Source organism: Podarcis melisellensis, assembly GCF_964234715.1.
Source record: "Podarcis melisellensis genome assembly, chromosome: 5".
NCBI classification, from domain to species: Eukaryota; Metazoa; Chordata; class Lepidosauria; order Squamata; family Lacertidae; genus Podarcis; species Podarcis melisellensis.
The window spans coordinates 9073544-9091106 of NC_138537.1; the positions used below are offsets into that span (position 1 = coordinate 9073544).

At 42.7% G+C, this 17563-nt stretch overlaps 1 protein-coding gene across 3 annotated transcripts; it reads right to left on the reverse strand.

The window, feature by feature from the left end:
• Window positions 1-1371: 1371 nt before the first annotated feature.
• RFC4 (replication factor C subunit 4) lies at window positions 1372-17355 on the reverse strand. 3 transcript variants are annotated; one of them, XM_081911324.1, is made up of 11 exons: window positions 17335-17355; window positions 14688-14841; window positions 13123-13201; window positions 8532-8611; window positions 7315-7434; window positions 6454-6597; window positions 6066-6186; window positions 4934-5059; window positions 3813-3893; window positions 2323-2439; window positions 1372-1563 (listed from the first exon to the last, which is right to left on the reverse strand). In XM_081911324.1, the coding sequence occupies exons 2-11, from the start codon at window positions 14819-14821 to the stop codon at window positions 1468-1470; spliced, it is 1098 nt and encodes a 365-aa protein (XP_081767450.1). In that variant the 5' UTR covers window positions 14822-14841; window positions 17335-17355; the 3' UTR covers window positions 1372-1467. The 3 variants fall into 3 exon arrangements, with proteins under 3 accessions (XP_081767450.1, XP_081767448.1, XP_081767449.1); XM_081911322.1 differs by lacking the exon at window positions 17335-17355 and adding an exon at window positions 17176-17280; XM_081911323.1 differs by lacking the exon at window positions 17335-17355 and adding an exon at window positions 16726-16812.
• Between the last annotated feature and the right edge of the window lie 208 nt (window positions 17356-17563).

Genomic DNA, 17563 nt, shown 5'->3' on the forward strand with positions numbered 1-17563 from the left:
CAGCTTCCCCACTGGTTGCTGCCAGTGATGGTTGGATTACCTCAAAAGGGGGATATAGATGCAGCTGACAACCAAGTGGCCAGACCAAAGGGCTTTACTCTCCTGGGCAATTTGGAAGGTCAGCTGTGAAAATACTTTCTCCAATTACCTGATGCACTGGGGGTTGCAGCCTTTTATCCCTTCAGCTCAACTACAGTGGTACCTCAGGTTAAGTACTTAATTCGTTCCAGAGGTCCGTTCTTAACCTGAAGCTGTTCTTAACCTGAAGCACCACTTTAGCTAATGGGCCTCCTGCTGCTGCTGTGCCACCAGAGCACGATTTCTGTTCTCATCCTGAAGCAAAGTTCTTAACCCAAGGTACTATTTCTGGGTTAGCGGAGTCTGTAACCTGAAGCATATGTAAGTCTGGATCCAGGCTTGGCAATGGGGACTATGTCTTGGAACTTTGAAGGTGACATGATAGTTTATAAAATATGTGTTGGAATGAAAAGGAGATCAATGATTTTTTTTTCTCACAAGAAAACTTGTGGACATCCAAGGAAGAGCGTTATGGAACTTTCCTCTGCAGGAGGCAGCGATGGCCACCAAAGGATTAAATTCATGGAGGATGAGGCTATCCATCACTACTAGCTATAGTAGCTACAATATTAGCTATAATACTTCTGAACACACCAGATCCTGGAAACTGGAGGGGAGATGGCTATTGTGCCCAGATCCTGCTTAAGGTTTTCCACAGGTATTGGCTGCTGGCCACTGCAAGAACAGTCCTGGAACAGATTGGTCTCCAATAGGCTGTACCTCTGTCCTGTGTGTCATTCCCATGACCCAGCAATGTTAGGTCTTCAACACCACATTTTCAGTGTGGGTCAAAAAGAAAAGCAAAATCAATGCAAAAATGTGCGTGGTGAAAGGGTATTTAAGAGTCTGATTCAAAGTTAATGGTCAAGGACAAATTACTTTGCTTTCTTAGGAAACGTAGCTAAAACTTTCCTGGAGGTAGCCCTGCTTAAGACACAAGCAAAGTCTGTAAAGCTTATGCCATAATTTGTGTAAAATCTTCAAATTCCACGGGATAATTTATTTCAATAAGACCGCTAGGTGTAGAGAAACGTATCCTTAGTTCTTGTGCATTCTACAGCAACCTAAACCAAAATCCTAGTGAATGACAATACAGTAGAAGGAATGCTAAAGTGAAATGGACTATGAAAGGTGAAATGACAAATGCTTAGCTATGGCAGCACTGTATTAGTTTTAAAGTATAACATTTAGGGGGAAAATACAAGAATAAAAAGTTGCATTCCTTTTTTTAAAGCTGCAGAAATGCTGTAAAAGTAAAGCTCATTTTCATTGTACTGTTATACCACTAGAATGTCTGGCACAAAGGCTGTATTTTATTATCAAAATGTACCACAAATAGCTGCATCAAATAGGATGAAGTAATCAAAAGGAAAATATTTTGCCATGCTGTTAGTTGTTTTGAATTAGCTGCTGCATCACCACCGCACAGAGGCTAATCAACTGCAAGAACTCATCAGACCCATCTGCCAAGCACTTGTCTGTCTCCTGCCAAAAAAAGGAAAAGTTACAAGTTTTCAAGATCTCCCAAGATAACCATATAATGCATTCGGAGAAGAGCAGACTTTTACATCTCCCTGCCTCTCAGGAACATAAATTAGTTTTTCAAGCTGTTATAGGGAGCTTCAAAATCTAAAGTTTGACTGCCTGTACTTTACTCAAGCCAACATTTTCTAAAGCTGGTTGGCAGACCATTTGTTAGAGGAATCTCTACCTAAATTTAAATTTGCATTTCTCAGCCAGTCTTGCAAGCAGGCTGCAGTTGCCTGTAACAAGACTGGTCTACAGGTATTGTCTCCAGGACAGAAAAAGGCACACCCAAAAAGTTACTGCCTTTGTTTCTCCCTAGCAGGAGTGAAAATCACACCTGTGAAATGTGTGTAAACTCATTGTGTCTTCCTGTTCTGAACAGGAATAAAATATCTCTGTTAATCCCTGCATAAATGTAGTGCAATGCTAAAAATCTTCCCTCTGCTTTTCCATTGTGTGTAATGACTAGACAGATAGCTCAAGCAAGTTGGCTGGGGTAACGAACGGCCAATGTCCATTTCTCTTGAAGCCCTTCTTACTACTGCCTGTTACCATAAAAGGAGAATTGCCTCATACAGGGAGAGTACCATTAGTATACCATTCTTTGGGAAGAATTCACTAATGCACAAATACTGTAAAGGATTTCTTATGGCCCCCAAACCACAAGCAAACATGCATTCTAGATAGAAAAAGAACTGAAACAGAATGAAGACTCACAGCAAGCTTCTCTGCAATAACAGATTTCTGCTTGTCGCTGAGATCCTTCCTCTCAATAATGGTATCATGAAGCTGGTTTATAAACTGAGTAGCTGCGTAACCTTCATTGATCAGATTCTGGACATAGGGGAAAACAAATATTGGAAGCAGCTAGCATTAGCCAATTTAAACTAATAAGCTACAGGCTTAGACAACCAAAACATTACATCACTGCAGACGGAAAGTACTCCTTGACTTACTGTAAATCACAAAAAGCTAGGAGAGACAAAGCTTAGTTTATCGTTGGCTCCCTACAATACCACGTAAGGTATATTGCAATATGAGATTTCTGAAAATAGAGAGTAACGGTATTACCAAATACAAGCGTGCTACGTGATACAAATTCAGAGCAGGTAGTTTAAATTGGATTTGTCTAATACCCAGAGGATTATTTGATGGTTCAGACAACAGGAGGCTATCTTGTTTTATTGTACACAAGTACCACACCATTGTTTAATGAGTCATTTTAGACACAAATCAGATTATTAGCTTAAATGAAGTCTTGGAGTCAGCCTCATTGAGTATTCTGGAATACGTGTGTGTGTCACATGCCTAAGCACAGACCAGCTCCCGGGAAAGACTAAAGAGGTACGATAAACTAAAAATTCATCTTCACAATTCATCTATTCCATCACCCAATTGTAAGGAAGTATATACAACACTCTAAAGCAAGAAGTGATCTTAAGGAAGCTCTAACCTTAAAACAGTTGTAGTTAGCTAAAGTTTTTTAGCATCACCAGGGGCCAAGTTGTGATGACATGTTAGCCACTCCTGCTTTTAAAGTACTAACGTGCACTGTTAATCGCAAGGCAATGTCTCATCCACCTAGTCTCACACTACAGAAAGGCCATTTCATGTGCAGCTACCACTTATGCTTAGTAGGGCAGCTAATGAAGCTGCCAAGAGGCTTGAAATGTCAGGCTTGGCAGCAAAGGGTCTGCGATTATCAGATGTGCCGCCCCACAAGAAGTGTGTTGGAGATTAATGCAAGCCTACAGTTTTTGAATACACATTGCAGTAAGGACTGCAGAGCTGTTTGCAGGTGTGTAAGGCACATTTTGTAGCTGGAGGGCCCCACTCCCTCTGGGAAACCTTTGGGGAAAGGGGGCACATATCAGTGAACAGAACCAGGGACAGAAGTAGGCAATGCTTTTGTGGGTAAAATAAATTTTACCCACACATAATGCATTTACTTCTGGGGAGTTTTGTAACCAGGGAGTGCTACTCCTCCCTTTGAGAGTGCTTTCCCACCTAAGGTCACAGGGAATAAATGTCAGGGAGTTCATGTTACATTTACACCATGACTGGCTTAAAGACGAGCAGTTTTTTGTTTCAACATGCTTACATAACCACTACTACCTCCTCTACAACTTGCCAATACAGAAAGAAAAGTAGCATAAAAAAAAATCTGATCTGAACCTTGTACATTTTAGATCTCTAAAGCAAGCTACCTTTGTTGCAGCTTCCAGTTTTTCAAATGAACCACTCTGACATGCAGTTAGTAGACCGTCTAAAATTCCTTGAGGGACAATCTAAAACAAAAGTTGCATAAAGAAAAACATTGAAGCACCGAGAATAAAAAATAGAAACAGTGACTGCAAGTCCTGATGTGTAGGCAAAAGTTCAGAAGCCATTACCAGAACATACCATTTTCTATAGGTCGTCTTCACTTCAACCAATGCTCTAGGGTTTACACACACCTTTTAGGTAGGAAGATCCTCATATGGCAACTGCTGCACCACTGGTTTTTCCTCCAGTTTCATTCATCGCGCAATGCCCAAAAGGGGATGGCAGAACCTCTTTGCCCCACAGTTAGTGAGAGCTAGCAGTTAGATTAGCAGTAAAGCAGCAGCAGTAGATTAGTGAAAGTCATGTGTAGTTGCAGTATCTGTTGGGGATACCGTAACTTCACTCCATGGCCTCATTTCCCTCCTGACAAATGGTTCAGAGTGGATTAGGTATCCTTCCTATGTTTTAACCACCCCTTCGTCATGGAACCAAGATGATAGAAACATCAGTTCTGCCACATTTGCAATGCAATTTATGAAAGATTATGACTCCACAGTGTTGATTTCTGCCATATTCTATGCCTCTCTGTCTTCTGCTGGATCAGCAAACATAAGTCTGTTTCAAACTTCCAGAACCACACGTGTTCAGAGACAACATGCTCTGTCCCAAGATTCTGCTTTGGGAATGGATTTGGTCTCACATTTCCAAACTTATAAATGATCCTGTGACATAAGTTAGATGCAATAGCATCCACCTAGTAAATAAACATGTAATAAATCAGTCAGACCTAGCAGAAACAGAAAATTAAGCAAAATGAAAGAGGACTGTATTCAAAAGCTTTTCTTCATGTTTGAATAATTCACAAGTTTCCATGGAATATATTTCTGTATGCCCTGTTTTGCACCCCTGTGAACTTCAGTATTAAGGGCAAGTCATGAAAGAAAAATCAAGCGTGGTAGAACTGAACAGACAGATGTGAAGAAAAAATACCATTTTATGTAAGCAGTCTTCCAATATTTGCAAGCATAGACTGGGCCAACTGAAATACACAACCTAGACCTACCCCTGCAATTTCAGTGACAACTTTCTCAGTCACCTCTTTCCCGCCTGTTAATCGTGTAGCGCTTTGAAGAAGTGTGATTGCTTTTCTCAAGTCCCCTTCTGATGCATGGACAAGGTAAGAGACTGCCTGTGGAAGAAATAAATACTGCTTTATAAGAAAATCAAAGAAGAGATGAGACAGTTGAGATCCTTTTCTGAAGTACTCTTCTTTTCCTACAGCAGATTCCATATCTTACCCAATTCAGAAGGAAGGCTAACACATTCAGGGGGGCGAACACAGCACTTTCCCCAATGTAGTTACACATTTTCCTTCTCAACTACAAATCAACAAATGCTCTAAGGGTAATCACATTATAAGTGGTGTGATCTGTCCCCATGGCTTTTGTCCAACACTGTCAGATCTCTGTATCACAACACGGATAACGTTCTAGGAACACAAGAGTAAGCTTTATGTTTAATCTCACAAGTTTGAGCTAGAACAGAATGCTTCCTTTAGCAAAGTTAATCAAATATACAAATAATTTACAAATAAGTTTTCCTCCTCCCTCTCCTGTAACTATGTGTGAGATCTCCCACTGTTGCCAGAGAGGCCTACTGTGTTTATTTAAACAGGGATGCAGTACAGTGTGACTGAAGATGCCAGGACTGGTATGAATGGGTAGGCACTATTTGCTCCAAACAAAGCCCCGTGACACTGGCAGCATGAGGCTGCAGCACTCCTGAATAAAAGCAGGGTAGCATGTGTCTTGATAAGAGGCAGGCCTAAACTCAGCCTCTCCTGCACTGCAGTCTGCAGTCTGCACCCTAGCTTAATAAACTTAATAAAGAGGTAAGGCTATACCACTGCACTGCAAAACCACTCGTGTACTCTAGAATGCCACTAGTCTGTACTATGAACTTGTGGCATACTTGCCAAAAATACCAGCCACCACTGACCTGGCACAGAAATTCCCTAACTATGCTCAATTATTTTGATTAAGTTGCTGGACCAACGCCCCTTCTGTAAAATATGGGTAATGATTATACTATGCATGTAGCTCAGCAGTGACCCAGGAAAAAAGACACTAAGCATTGCGTCCGTCTCTTTTCACAGAATTAAAAACAATGAATCTCTGAATGAACAGAAAAGCTACCTCACTGCTGACTGTCACATTCTCCTTTTCAGCAATGTCTAGAAGTCTCTGCTGCTGGATTTTGTCTGAAAGGGGCTTGAAACGAAATTTGGAGCAACGGGATGTTATGGGTTCAATTATCCTGCGAAAAAGAGAAAGTGAAACGCAATTACAAGAGGAATCCATCCTCTCTAGTTTCCGCAGAACACGACAATATATTTCCCACTACTTCCTGCCCCTTAGTAATAAAATTTAGCAATGCATCCATTGTGCTATGTTCCTCATTTCCCAAGGGGAATTAAGCAACCCTTTACAATGCAAGTTTAGGATTTTTACAATGGGAACCAAGAAATAATAAATATTTTCCATCAAACAATAAGTAAGAAAGCATGTTGAAACCCATACAGACCTGCTGATGTAATTACAAATAAGGCAGAAGCGTGTTGTTTTGGATTCTCTCTCCATGGTGCGCCGTAAAGCTGCCTGGGCTGCTGAGGTCATAGAATCCGCTTCGTCCAAGATGATAATCTTAAACGGGGGACACGGCTTGCCACTAAACACACACCCATTGCAAAAACATGCATTAACAACTTAGTGCAGGTTATATTTGCAAATCCAACAAATGATGATATCAGTATTGCTTAGCCACTTTTATCCATTTCTGAGATTTGAAAGATGTTTTAATATTTCAGAACTTTTATTTCAAGGATGACACGTGTCTCCGAACATATCCTGTTCAAGTTCTGACAGTGTATTCAGGGCTGGACAAGACAATTTGCTTCCTGTTGTGAAGGACAAGAAAATGTCCCTCACACTATTCCAGCGTACTGCAATCTTGAGTTCCCTGGTGTCGTGGCCCACAGACTCCCACCTTCCCCAGCCAGCTTGGCCATAACTCAGCCAACTCTTCAAGTAACTGACAGACTGAAGGTTGGAAATAAAATGTCACACACAACGACTGACAAGCTGCTGTCTGTATGCCAGCAACTGAATCATTCAGGGTGCAATAGAAGACAAGTGCATTCAGCATTTGGGAAGCTTGCACACAGTTTCACGGCTCCCATAAATGTCCTATCGGGTACAGTGGTGCAAGACATGTGAAGGATAAATTCCTTCAGAATGCAGTTATGCTCCTTGACTCACTTGAGAGCCCAAAATCCACCGTGCGATGCTGACTCGTGGCTTAATTTAGCATTACAGAGCGAACCCTTATAAAACTAAAGCGGAGAGAAATACAATCCCACGAGGCAGCTTTGATCGTTGCACTTACTCTGAACGACTTCCCGACACCGTTAGCTGAGCAAAGCTCTTCACTTTCTCTCGAATGACTTGTATTCCACGTTCATCGGATGCATTCAGCTCGAGGACTCTCTGCCGGAACAGTTCGGGTCTGTTTATCAGAACAGAAATTCGGCCAAATATTAACCTATTTGTTATACCAAGCTATTAATCTGGTTTTGAATTCTGGACGTTGGTTTTCCTTGGTTAAAACAAGGTTTTCTCGCTCCCCTTCCTCCCTTTAGCTTGGGGAACTGGACTACAGATTCATTATTTATTTAACTTATGAATCACTAACATCCCGAAGTGATTTGACAACAAAAACATGAAACTATAAAAACCATTGTGCCCAAAACAGATACAGACTAGGATAAAGCATCTCAACTTGATGTCCCGCATGAAGTTGGCTCTGGATTTCCCGCATGAAGTTGGTCTAGATCAGCATTTTCCAACCAAGTGTCCTCCGTATGTTCCCTACTACAACTCCCATCAGCTGTACTTGATAGGTCTGGTGGGAATTGCAGTTCAAAGGGCATCAGCTTGGTGAAGGCTGTACTAGAAGGCACACAAGGCCTTCTCTAGCCCTATGATTAGTGATCAGAACGTCCTAAAGTTGTTAAAACTTCTATATTGATTGTAAAAGGAACTCACTTGGATAATTAACAAAACACTCAAATCACTGAGTGACATTCCCCCCCCCCCATTTTTGTGCATCTCTTCTCTATTTATATATGCAAGTTATGAATATGCAACTGAAGGAAAATATCAATTTTTAAAAAAACCCACCTAGTCTCAAGGAGGAGACTGCACGAATGGGAGTGGGCAGTTCAAGTACCTATCTCGCTCCATAATACATAGTGTTAGACTTTGTGGCCACAAATTCTGCAGCCATGCATTACTGTTTTGCTTCCAAGCAACTCAAAATCATCATGATCTCAGTTTGGAAAATTAACTTTTGGTTACCTTTCTTAAAGTCTCAGCTTCAGTAACTATGCCTTAAAACTGTTCTGCCGATGTTTACCTACCGATAAACTACAGGTTTATCTCTTCTGGAGGAAGAGAAATGCCTGCAAACTGAAGATTCACTCTGCCTAATTTCTGCTTCTTCATGTTGCACTAAACCAAGTGCCTACTATTAAGTCACCAAAAGTACTAGAGGATTGTCGGACTCAAAACAGACACTCGAATGCCACTAGGTCCCACACTTACCCAAAGAGTTCTCTGGCTGCTGCCAAAATAGTGGATGTTTTTCCAGTTCCAGGTGGGCCATAGAACAAGAGATTGGGAAGCTGCAACAGCAGGAGGTTAAACAATGCTGTCATACAATATTTTGTAAGTAGATATTTTAGAGGAACAAGAAACTTCAGGCGATGTTATCATTGAGTATTTGTTTTACAACACTTACATAGGTGTCTATGCCACAACTCAAGCATGTGACACGGTTTTGCAAATAAGAGTTGTGTATAATTTTGATTTGAGAGTTGTGCATAGATTTTAATTTGATTAATATTTACCGGCCTGTTTCAAATGCTATCTTTATGTTTTAGTTTTTTATTTTCAAAGTGTTGTAATTGGTAACCCCAAGACAGAAGGAAAGAAGTGAAACAGATGCTTTAGATAATATTTTAAATACTATACAGAGATGCATACTTGAGTTGGACACAGGACAGGTCAGTAAATGATTTGGTCAAACAGAAATCTAGTGTTCTAATTAATTTAATACTTTAAAGTAATAACAAAAGGCAATTTAATCATCAACAGGTCTGGTAATTATGCTAACTATGAAATGAACTTATTGTGAATAAATGATATTAACTTGCTTTTTTAAAAAAAATGAATGATAACAATGCTTGTAACAATGCAAAGAAACATTTTCTATTAAAATCAACAAGAGTTATTCGCTTTGGATTTTGTCACAGAACACACACAGAAGTGTCTTTTGTGTTTTACTTCAACCAATTTCCTTCAGCGTTTTTTTTTTAAAAATAGTGACTGTTTCTGCCCAATGCCTCAAAGGAGCTTTACATTGGGGGGGAAATAGCTAGATCACATTGAGGAAGTCCTTCAGCAAGGAAGACTTTTGTTGCAGGGCAAGTCTAGGGGACCAGGAGTCCTCACACACCTGCTGACAAAATGACACTATAATAAAATTGAAATACGTAAATGGCCACCTATCCAGCAGCATTTTTGGCTTCATGGAACATTGGGCTGCAGGCAAATAAGTAGGCTGTCAATTAGAATCACAGAACTGTATACTTGGAAGGGACCATGAGGGTCATCTAGTCTAACCCCCCTGCAATACAGGAATCTTTTGCCCAACATGGGGCTAAAGAAAGAAATCAGTGGGATTTCTGGTCCTTTCTCTTGCAACCACAGAAATATCAGACTGTCTTTTGAAAGTCATCATCTCCACTCCCCTTTTTAAAAGAAAAAATGCTTGCATTTTTAAAATCTGTGTGTCTTTGTCTCTGATTACTGCAAAAGATTTTTTTAAAAAGCCAATCGTCTTTTTAAAGAGCCATTTGCCACTTAGTGCTCCATGGAACCCAAACGTCCCCTTGGGTATGCTGAGAGCTTGCTGCTTAGTTCTGTGGATTCCAACATCCATGCTTCAGAGCATGTTTAAGATTATACAGGAACCATCTGAATTTTGTTTTCATAATGGTATGGCAGGAAGAATGCACTATTCTGCAGGTTTGTGGGGTTCATACACAAGCAGAGATACACACCAAACAGCCACTATCCTGCGACTTGACTCAACATTTGGTACTTTTACAGAAAACCTACACTTGTCAATCAATGAACGAATACCACAAACTTGAAGAGCACATTTAGCTGGCACCTACAGTAAGGTCTGATGAAGGATCTCCTAATCCTTTATCTAACTTAATGGCTGTATTTTTAGTAGAGCTGTAACATGACCAAGCTACGCTATTTCTGACTGTTGCCAATGATGAAGTTATGGTGCCTATAGGTGGCTTATTATCAGGCTAAAGATACGTGGAAATTTACAACATACGGTGCAAAATACTTTCAAAAGCATGGGCATTTCCACGTAGAAAACATGTTATAATCGTAGGTTTGGAAGGGACCCTGAGGATCATCTAGTCCAACCCCCTGCAATGCAGGAAAATGCAGCTGTCTCATATGGGTATTGAACCTGCAACCTTGATGTTATCAGCACCACCCTGTAACCAACTGAGCCATTCTAACAAGATGCAGACTAATTTCAAGACACTGGTCAATTGATTACTTATTATTTAACGATGGTCAAATATCCCATGTAGTACTCCGAATCATCTTAAAATGAAACTATTCAATACAATGGCCAGGACGCAAATAGCTACTTCAGGTGCTAAAGAGACTGGACATGTTCAGGGGCAGATTAAGGTGCCCTGGAGCAGTGCTGACACGAGATATTCTGCTTTTTAACATGTGAAATGTTTGTTGTAGTTGAGTTCTTAGAAATGAGCCATGTACAACCCATCATTACTGCCCTGCCCTTCCCCCACAAGTATTAGTAACTAGCCTTAGCACTTGCTATCTCCTCCAAAGAATGCATGAGATGGAGTGGCAGTTTAGCTGCAAATTTTAAGATGTTCCAGTGGAAGCATATCTTCTTCAAACTCCAGCTAAACGTTCTTACCAAAAGACTAGGTTGCAAAGTATTTTATTTACTTAAAAGCATTTTTATCATCCTTTATCACAGCAACTTACAGATGTAAGACCTCAGGCATCTTTTTTTTTAATGACACAAAAAGAAAAGGAATTGGGGGGAGGAAAAAAAATCAGATACTATTTCTTAGTTACACAGTGCTTGTAATGAACAGCTGGAATGAAAAGATTACAAGAGTAGGAGGAGCCATGTACTACTGGCCTTTCATACAAAGCAGATACTGGGAAGAATGATACAAAGGATGAATATGATTAAATATGATGCACATTTCCCTAGGAAGGCAAGATCGAGCTCTATGTGAAACATCAGATACAGAAAAAGGGTGGGATTCAGCTAACTTTTTTCCTCTAGGGCAAAGGTAGTTCCCCCCTCCACACATGCCCTATGCTGTCCCTAAATCTGCTCTGGAGGATTGAGGGAAACCCCTGAACAGATCATGGGGGCATGCAGAAGAAGAGGGGGAAGAACATTTCATTGTGCAAGAGGAAATCCTTGTACTGATGGAATGCTCATCTTAGCTCTATGTTGAATAAAACCAATACAGTGAAGAATTTTGGGTCTATGTACAAGAGGAACAGACTTCCATTCATGCAACAGGACTTCCCCCTCTTCTCCTCCCCTTAAAGCCCCCTAATATCTACTCCAGAAGATCCCCCAATCCTCTACAGCAAATTTGAGAACTGTTCAAGGAACCTTAGGGCAGGGGAAGGAGAGGAAGAGGAAGGGGGAAGTCCCATTGCAAGAGTTAAGTCCACTTGTACAATGTTCTATTTCACATAGACAAGGCTGGACTTATAATGGTGCCATTACATTAAGTGTACCAGATTATTTTTTGTAGCCCTTGAAAGCTAATGCCATAGCCCTTAATATACCACAGTACTTATTTTGTAGTACTTTCATGTGTTCCTTTCAGGGTAAGGGGGAACCCTATTCGGAAAGGCCCTAATCTCCTCAATCAGGCCTTGCACCCAGACATCCAGCCTTCTACTGTTTAAACTGGTAGGTCTGGAGCCTCAGAATTATCTGTCAATCATTTGTCAGAAGTCAATCATCACTACAGAGGCAGAAAAAGGCAAGAGTAAGGCACTGTGAGGGCACCTAAGGGTTGACTTGCTCTGGTTATTTGATGTTTTGCTGAGACAAAAGTGCAATGAGTAACTGGCTGCAAGCAGGTCAATGGAGTGTGAAATGTCTGCATGCAGTGGAGTGCTGGATTTGGCCTGGGAGGAAACCTGAGATGGGCCAAGCGAATTACATTGACCTTTTCTGTGACCCAAAGTACGGGTGTATTTTTGGGCCAGAGAGCCAAACCAGCCACTAACATAAATGACAAGAGAAAGGCCAGGGCGGGGGAGGGGCGGAGTTGTCTCAGCTTCTATTGCAGCCTTTTAAAGCATTGTTTAACAACCCTAAAAATACACATGAGGTTGTACCTAGCTAAGTTCTATGCATAGAGGAAATGCATTTAAATTAATGACTGTAAGTTAGTCATGCCTGTTAACTCCAGTGGGTTTGCTGTGAGTAGGACTAGCACTGGATACGCAGCCCTGGTTGTTTCAGAGTTTGGTGTTCATTTGCTTCTTTTAGGAAATGCAGAGGGAAGCCTTGGAAGTTTATTTCAGCAGTGGCCTGGGAAAGGGCTGATTAAACTGGGCAGGAGCCCTATCTCAGCGGCAGAGCAGCACAGTTCAGTCTCTGGCATCTCCAGAAAGGGCTGAGAAAGATGTCTGTCTGAAGTCCTGGAGAGCTGCAGCAAATCAGTATAGACAGTACCGTGCTAGATGGACCAACGGGACAATGCAGCTTCCTTTACCATTCCAGAACTTTTATTTCTGGTTGTTTTTTTGCCATCAAAATCTATTCCCCACAAAAGGAGTCCCAAGAGCATGATACTCCTGGAGACTCACTGAAGAAGTTGTCCCATATTACACGTTACCTCTCAACTGTTAAGGATTTATTGTAATTTTTGTTGTTGTTCTGTAAGCTGTTCTGGGAGCATACAGCTGCAGAAGGGCCAATAAATTTTATTCTGCCTATATAGACACAAAAGTATGATTCATAAGACTACACACAATAATTATCTTCTACTGGAAAAATTAACGTTGGGAGAACTACAACACTCACGTCAGCTCCTTGTAAGGTTTTCTTCAGTACTGCAACAACTTCCTCTTGAAATGCAACTTCATCCATGCATTTTGGGCGGCTACATAAAAAAAAAATGAAAAAAACTTAGCATGTCTTATTAATATTTTCTGAACAGAAGTAATGATACATGTAACTTCTCTGTTCCTTTAGATCAATGAGCAAAGCCATTCTCTTCTATGGAACTTAGTGGTCCAAGGATGGCTTCCTTGCTATTTTCACTGCCTGCTGAAAATGATTTTAGGAATGCTTTTAAATGAATACACTGCAAAGTCTAATAAATTTCTGCTGCCGTCGGGTTTTCTTTTTCTTTTTACAGAGATAAACAAGCAACTAACCCGTCAAATCTGGAGCTTAACAAATATTTCAGTCAAAGCAGCAAGTCTTAATAGCTAATACTCTGATGCAAAAAATAGACATCTGGCGATGTAGTAGCCAGCCACAGATGATCAACGTGGCCTGCGTGTGCAAGCAGTGCAACATCAAAGACGCTGTCAACAGAAGTTCAGCTTCTACTTCTCCACAGAAAGAACCTCTGCAATCTTCCACAGGCCACTCCTCTGACACTGCACTGCTTATATACGAGAATTAACTTTGGACTGGCATTCATATAACACAGTCCTCTGAAGTGAAGCAGAGCACCAACACAAGTAGAGGCATAATATATGTGGAGACATCTAGTGGTTACAGTCATAGTCATTATTTAAAACAGTGGTTTTCAACCAGTGTTCCCTAGCACCCTGGGGTGCCTTGACTGATGGTCAAGGGTGCAGAGGAAAACACTGGCCTCTGTCCCTCTTTCCTTCCCTTTCTCCTCAGATGCCTTCTCGGGTCTCTGCCTCCTAAAGGCTTGCATGGCTGCTTGTTACAGCAGCCCTGGCTACAAGCTCCCTAGGCGAATGGTGCCTCTGGGCTCGCCAGGGGTGCTGGTTGTCAGGAGCTGAGATGGCCTTGGAGTAAGCAAGCAAGGGAGGGAACCCATCCAGCCAGTCCACCAGTTCCCAGGCACCTCTCTTTGGGGTGGGGTGGGGAGCTCAGAGACCATGGGTGGCGGCTGCCCAGAGGACTCCCAATGAGAGGGGAGAGGAGGCTGAGGGAACACTCCACAAGGGAAGGGTGAGGGGCTGCCAGCTCTGCAGGCAAGGGGTGACATAACTGGGCTCCGGTGCCACAGAAAGAATGTAGCTGGTCAAGGGAGCCATGGACTCAAAAAAAGTTGAAAACCTATGATTTAAAACGCCTCCAATGTAGATGATCACATTCCCCTAGCAATGGGGCTGGGAAACTTTTTATGCCAAAGGCCACATTTCCACATAGACAACCTTCTGGGGGCTGCATGCCCGTGGGGGGTGGGTCAAGACGAAATAGTGGGCAGATCAACAGATGCAATTCTTTATCTTTGCACAGCAGGGTACATGCCAGCCATACAAGAGTCAATTTCTACACACCCCTTCGCTCAGGCAAGCAAGAGGCATTCTTCATCCCTCGTATTCATCTTGGGCAATTACACCGCTCATTTAGATTCCAAAGCAGAGTCCAATACTTACTATTTTTCCACCCAAGGAATAGCTCTGACCCTTTTGCCCTCCCCACTGCCTCCTGCAGTGGCAGCTGTTCCCCGATCTTTGGTAGATGGGGGTTTAGTGCTGATTGAAGATGGTCCTTTCAGAAATGCCTGCATTGCTGCTGTTTCTCACCAGTCTGCAAAGGAGGAACGGGAAGGAAATGATGCACATGTGTCATTTGAAAAATTAGTTTTGTAATTTGGTACCTCCACTCATTTCTCAGTTGCCTCAATCCTGTCACCAGCGATAAGAATAAATAGTGAAGCAATTATTTTTGTTGAACCATTTCATTTATAACCATAAAAGCCTTCAAGGCTATATTTTTTTCTTCTGATATAAGAACAAAAAGGGTGAAGTCTGCAAGGATACGTTGTCATATGATCAAGAACCAACAAAAACTTTTTACTCAGAAATGTCCTTTTCACACTTTAAAATCATGAGATTAAAGTCCTGCTATACAACAGGTATACAACAGGGGACGCAGGTGGCGCTGTGGGTTAAAGCCTCAACGCCTAGGACTTGCCGATCGAAAGGTCGGCGGTTCAAATCCCTGCGGCGGGGTGCGCTCCCGCTGCTCGGTCCCAGCGTCTGCCAACCTAGCAGTTCGAAAGCACCTCCGGGTGCAAGTAGATAAATAGGGACCGCATACCAGTGGGAAGGTAAACGGCATTTCCGTGTGCGGCTCTGGCTCGCCAGAGCAGCGATGTCACGCTGGCCACGTGACCCGGAAGTGTCTTCGGACAGCGCTGGCCCCTGGCCTCTTAAGTGAGATGGGCGCACAACCCCAGAGTCTGTCAAGACTGGCCCGTACGGGCAGGGGTACCTTTACCTTTACCTTTATACAACAGGAAAAAGTAGTTTAATTTTGCTGATTTCATGGACCAGCTGGCTTCCACCTCAATAGAGAATGTATCAGATCCAGCTTTTTGTAAAGTGTGTGTTCCAGGAGCAGGCAACAAGGTGCCCTTCACAATTCAGAGAACTGTGGTGTACAATTCCCATCAACCCCAGCCAGTATAGGCAACGAGATGGGATTAAGTGAGTTGTAGTCCACAAACAGCACCTGTTTGGCTACCTTATGGTGTATGTTTTATTTGGACCAGTCATGAGCTGCACCCAATCATGGCTTCTCTATGCACATCCATGAAACATACACCACAATCTGCAAGCAAGTTGTACAGAAACCTTGATGACAATTACACAATTCCTTCGATGTCCATGCATTCTTCTTTACAGTGAACAGACCTCTATCTGAAGGGCTTTCACTTTTCTGTTTGAAGGAGTCCCTGGCTTACATCTCCTGTTCAAAGATAAGCAGACTGTATCAGGCTCCCCAAGTTCTGAGATCTGGAGGGGCGAAGGGATAGCTCAGGAAGTGGAGCATGAAACTCTTAATCTGAGGGTTGTGGGTTCAAATCCCATGTTGGGTAAAAGATTCCTGCATTGCAGGGAGCTGGATTAGATGATCCTTGTGGTCCCTTCCGACTCTACAATTCTGTGATTTGATCACCCTGCCAGCAGTTCTGCCACTATCTAAAATCCTGCGAGGCAGTCAAGCAAGAGACAGCCTTTTCTGCGGTAGACCCCCCCCCCTGCAGGAGCATTTGGTCCCATTCCTACATATATTTAAGGCACACCTTTTTCGCACAAGCCCCTTTGGGGTTGGGACACTACACGGCTTAACTAAGCTGCATATAGCCCACCCTGAGACCGCTTGGAGGAAGAGCAGACTATAAATACAAATAAGCACGCAAGCAGCCCTAAGGAAGGGGAGCAGTTGGGGCCTCGAAGCTGCCTGTCAAAAGCAGGTGGGCAGCGACAGCAACCCCCACTCCCATTACTGCGGGAGGGTATTTCTATTTCAGTTTGTCCAATTTTTCCAAATTTAAACATCAGCATACATATATATATATATATATATATATATATATATATATATATATATATATAATATACACAGTGTCTGTGTACACACACACACACACATATATAGTTTTATACATATATATCTATTACCTACATATTTCTATCTATCTGTGCGATGTTTTTTGTCTTTCTAGTTGGTTGGATGTAAGTTGCTTTGGGCTGCCCTGGGCAGGATAAAGCAACAACAACAAGTGTAAGCAACCGCCCTCCGCCCACCCCCTCAATGCTCCAGCTACATAATAATAATAATTTATTATTTATACCCCGCCCATCTGGCTGGGTTTCCCCAACCACTCTGGGCAGCTTCCAACAGAACACTAAAATACAATAACCTACTAAACATTAAAAGCTTCCCTAAACAGGGCTATCTTATCTAAGTAAACACAGGGACTCCTCGCGGCCCACAAAACACAGCAGTGCCCCGATGCCTGAAGGGGGTGGGACGGAGGTGGAGGAATAAACTCCCTTCTTCCCCTCCCCCCCCCCCGCTCGCTCCTTCAAGGGGTTCGCCACCGCGTGCGCGCGCCCCCCTCATTAAAGGCACCTGCGAAGCGGCCGCGCGCACAGATCTCCTCAGGCCTCTTTAGCGCTTTCCCTTCCCTTCCCCCAGAACTCCCGCCAAAACCGATCGTTCGGATCAAGGGGCGGGACCACTTCCGTGTATATACGTATGTATAAGGGCGCGCTAGCAATACGAGCGGACCATAGAGATCCGACACGAGATTCCGTTCCCTGAGGGAAGGAAGGTGGCGGGGGGGGGGAAGGGCACTGGCGCATCACGTGCCGCGCCATATATGGAGATGTGGGCCGGCCAGCCGGCCTTCCCTCGCCTAAGGCGGAGAGGCGAACGTCGTTTGCGAGAGGGAAGCGACGCGCAGGCGCTGAACTGTAAGCTCCTCCCCGTTCTCTGGATAGAGGAGGAGGGAATTGCC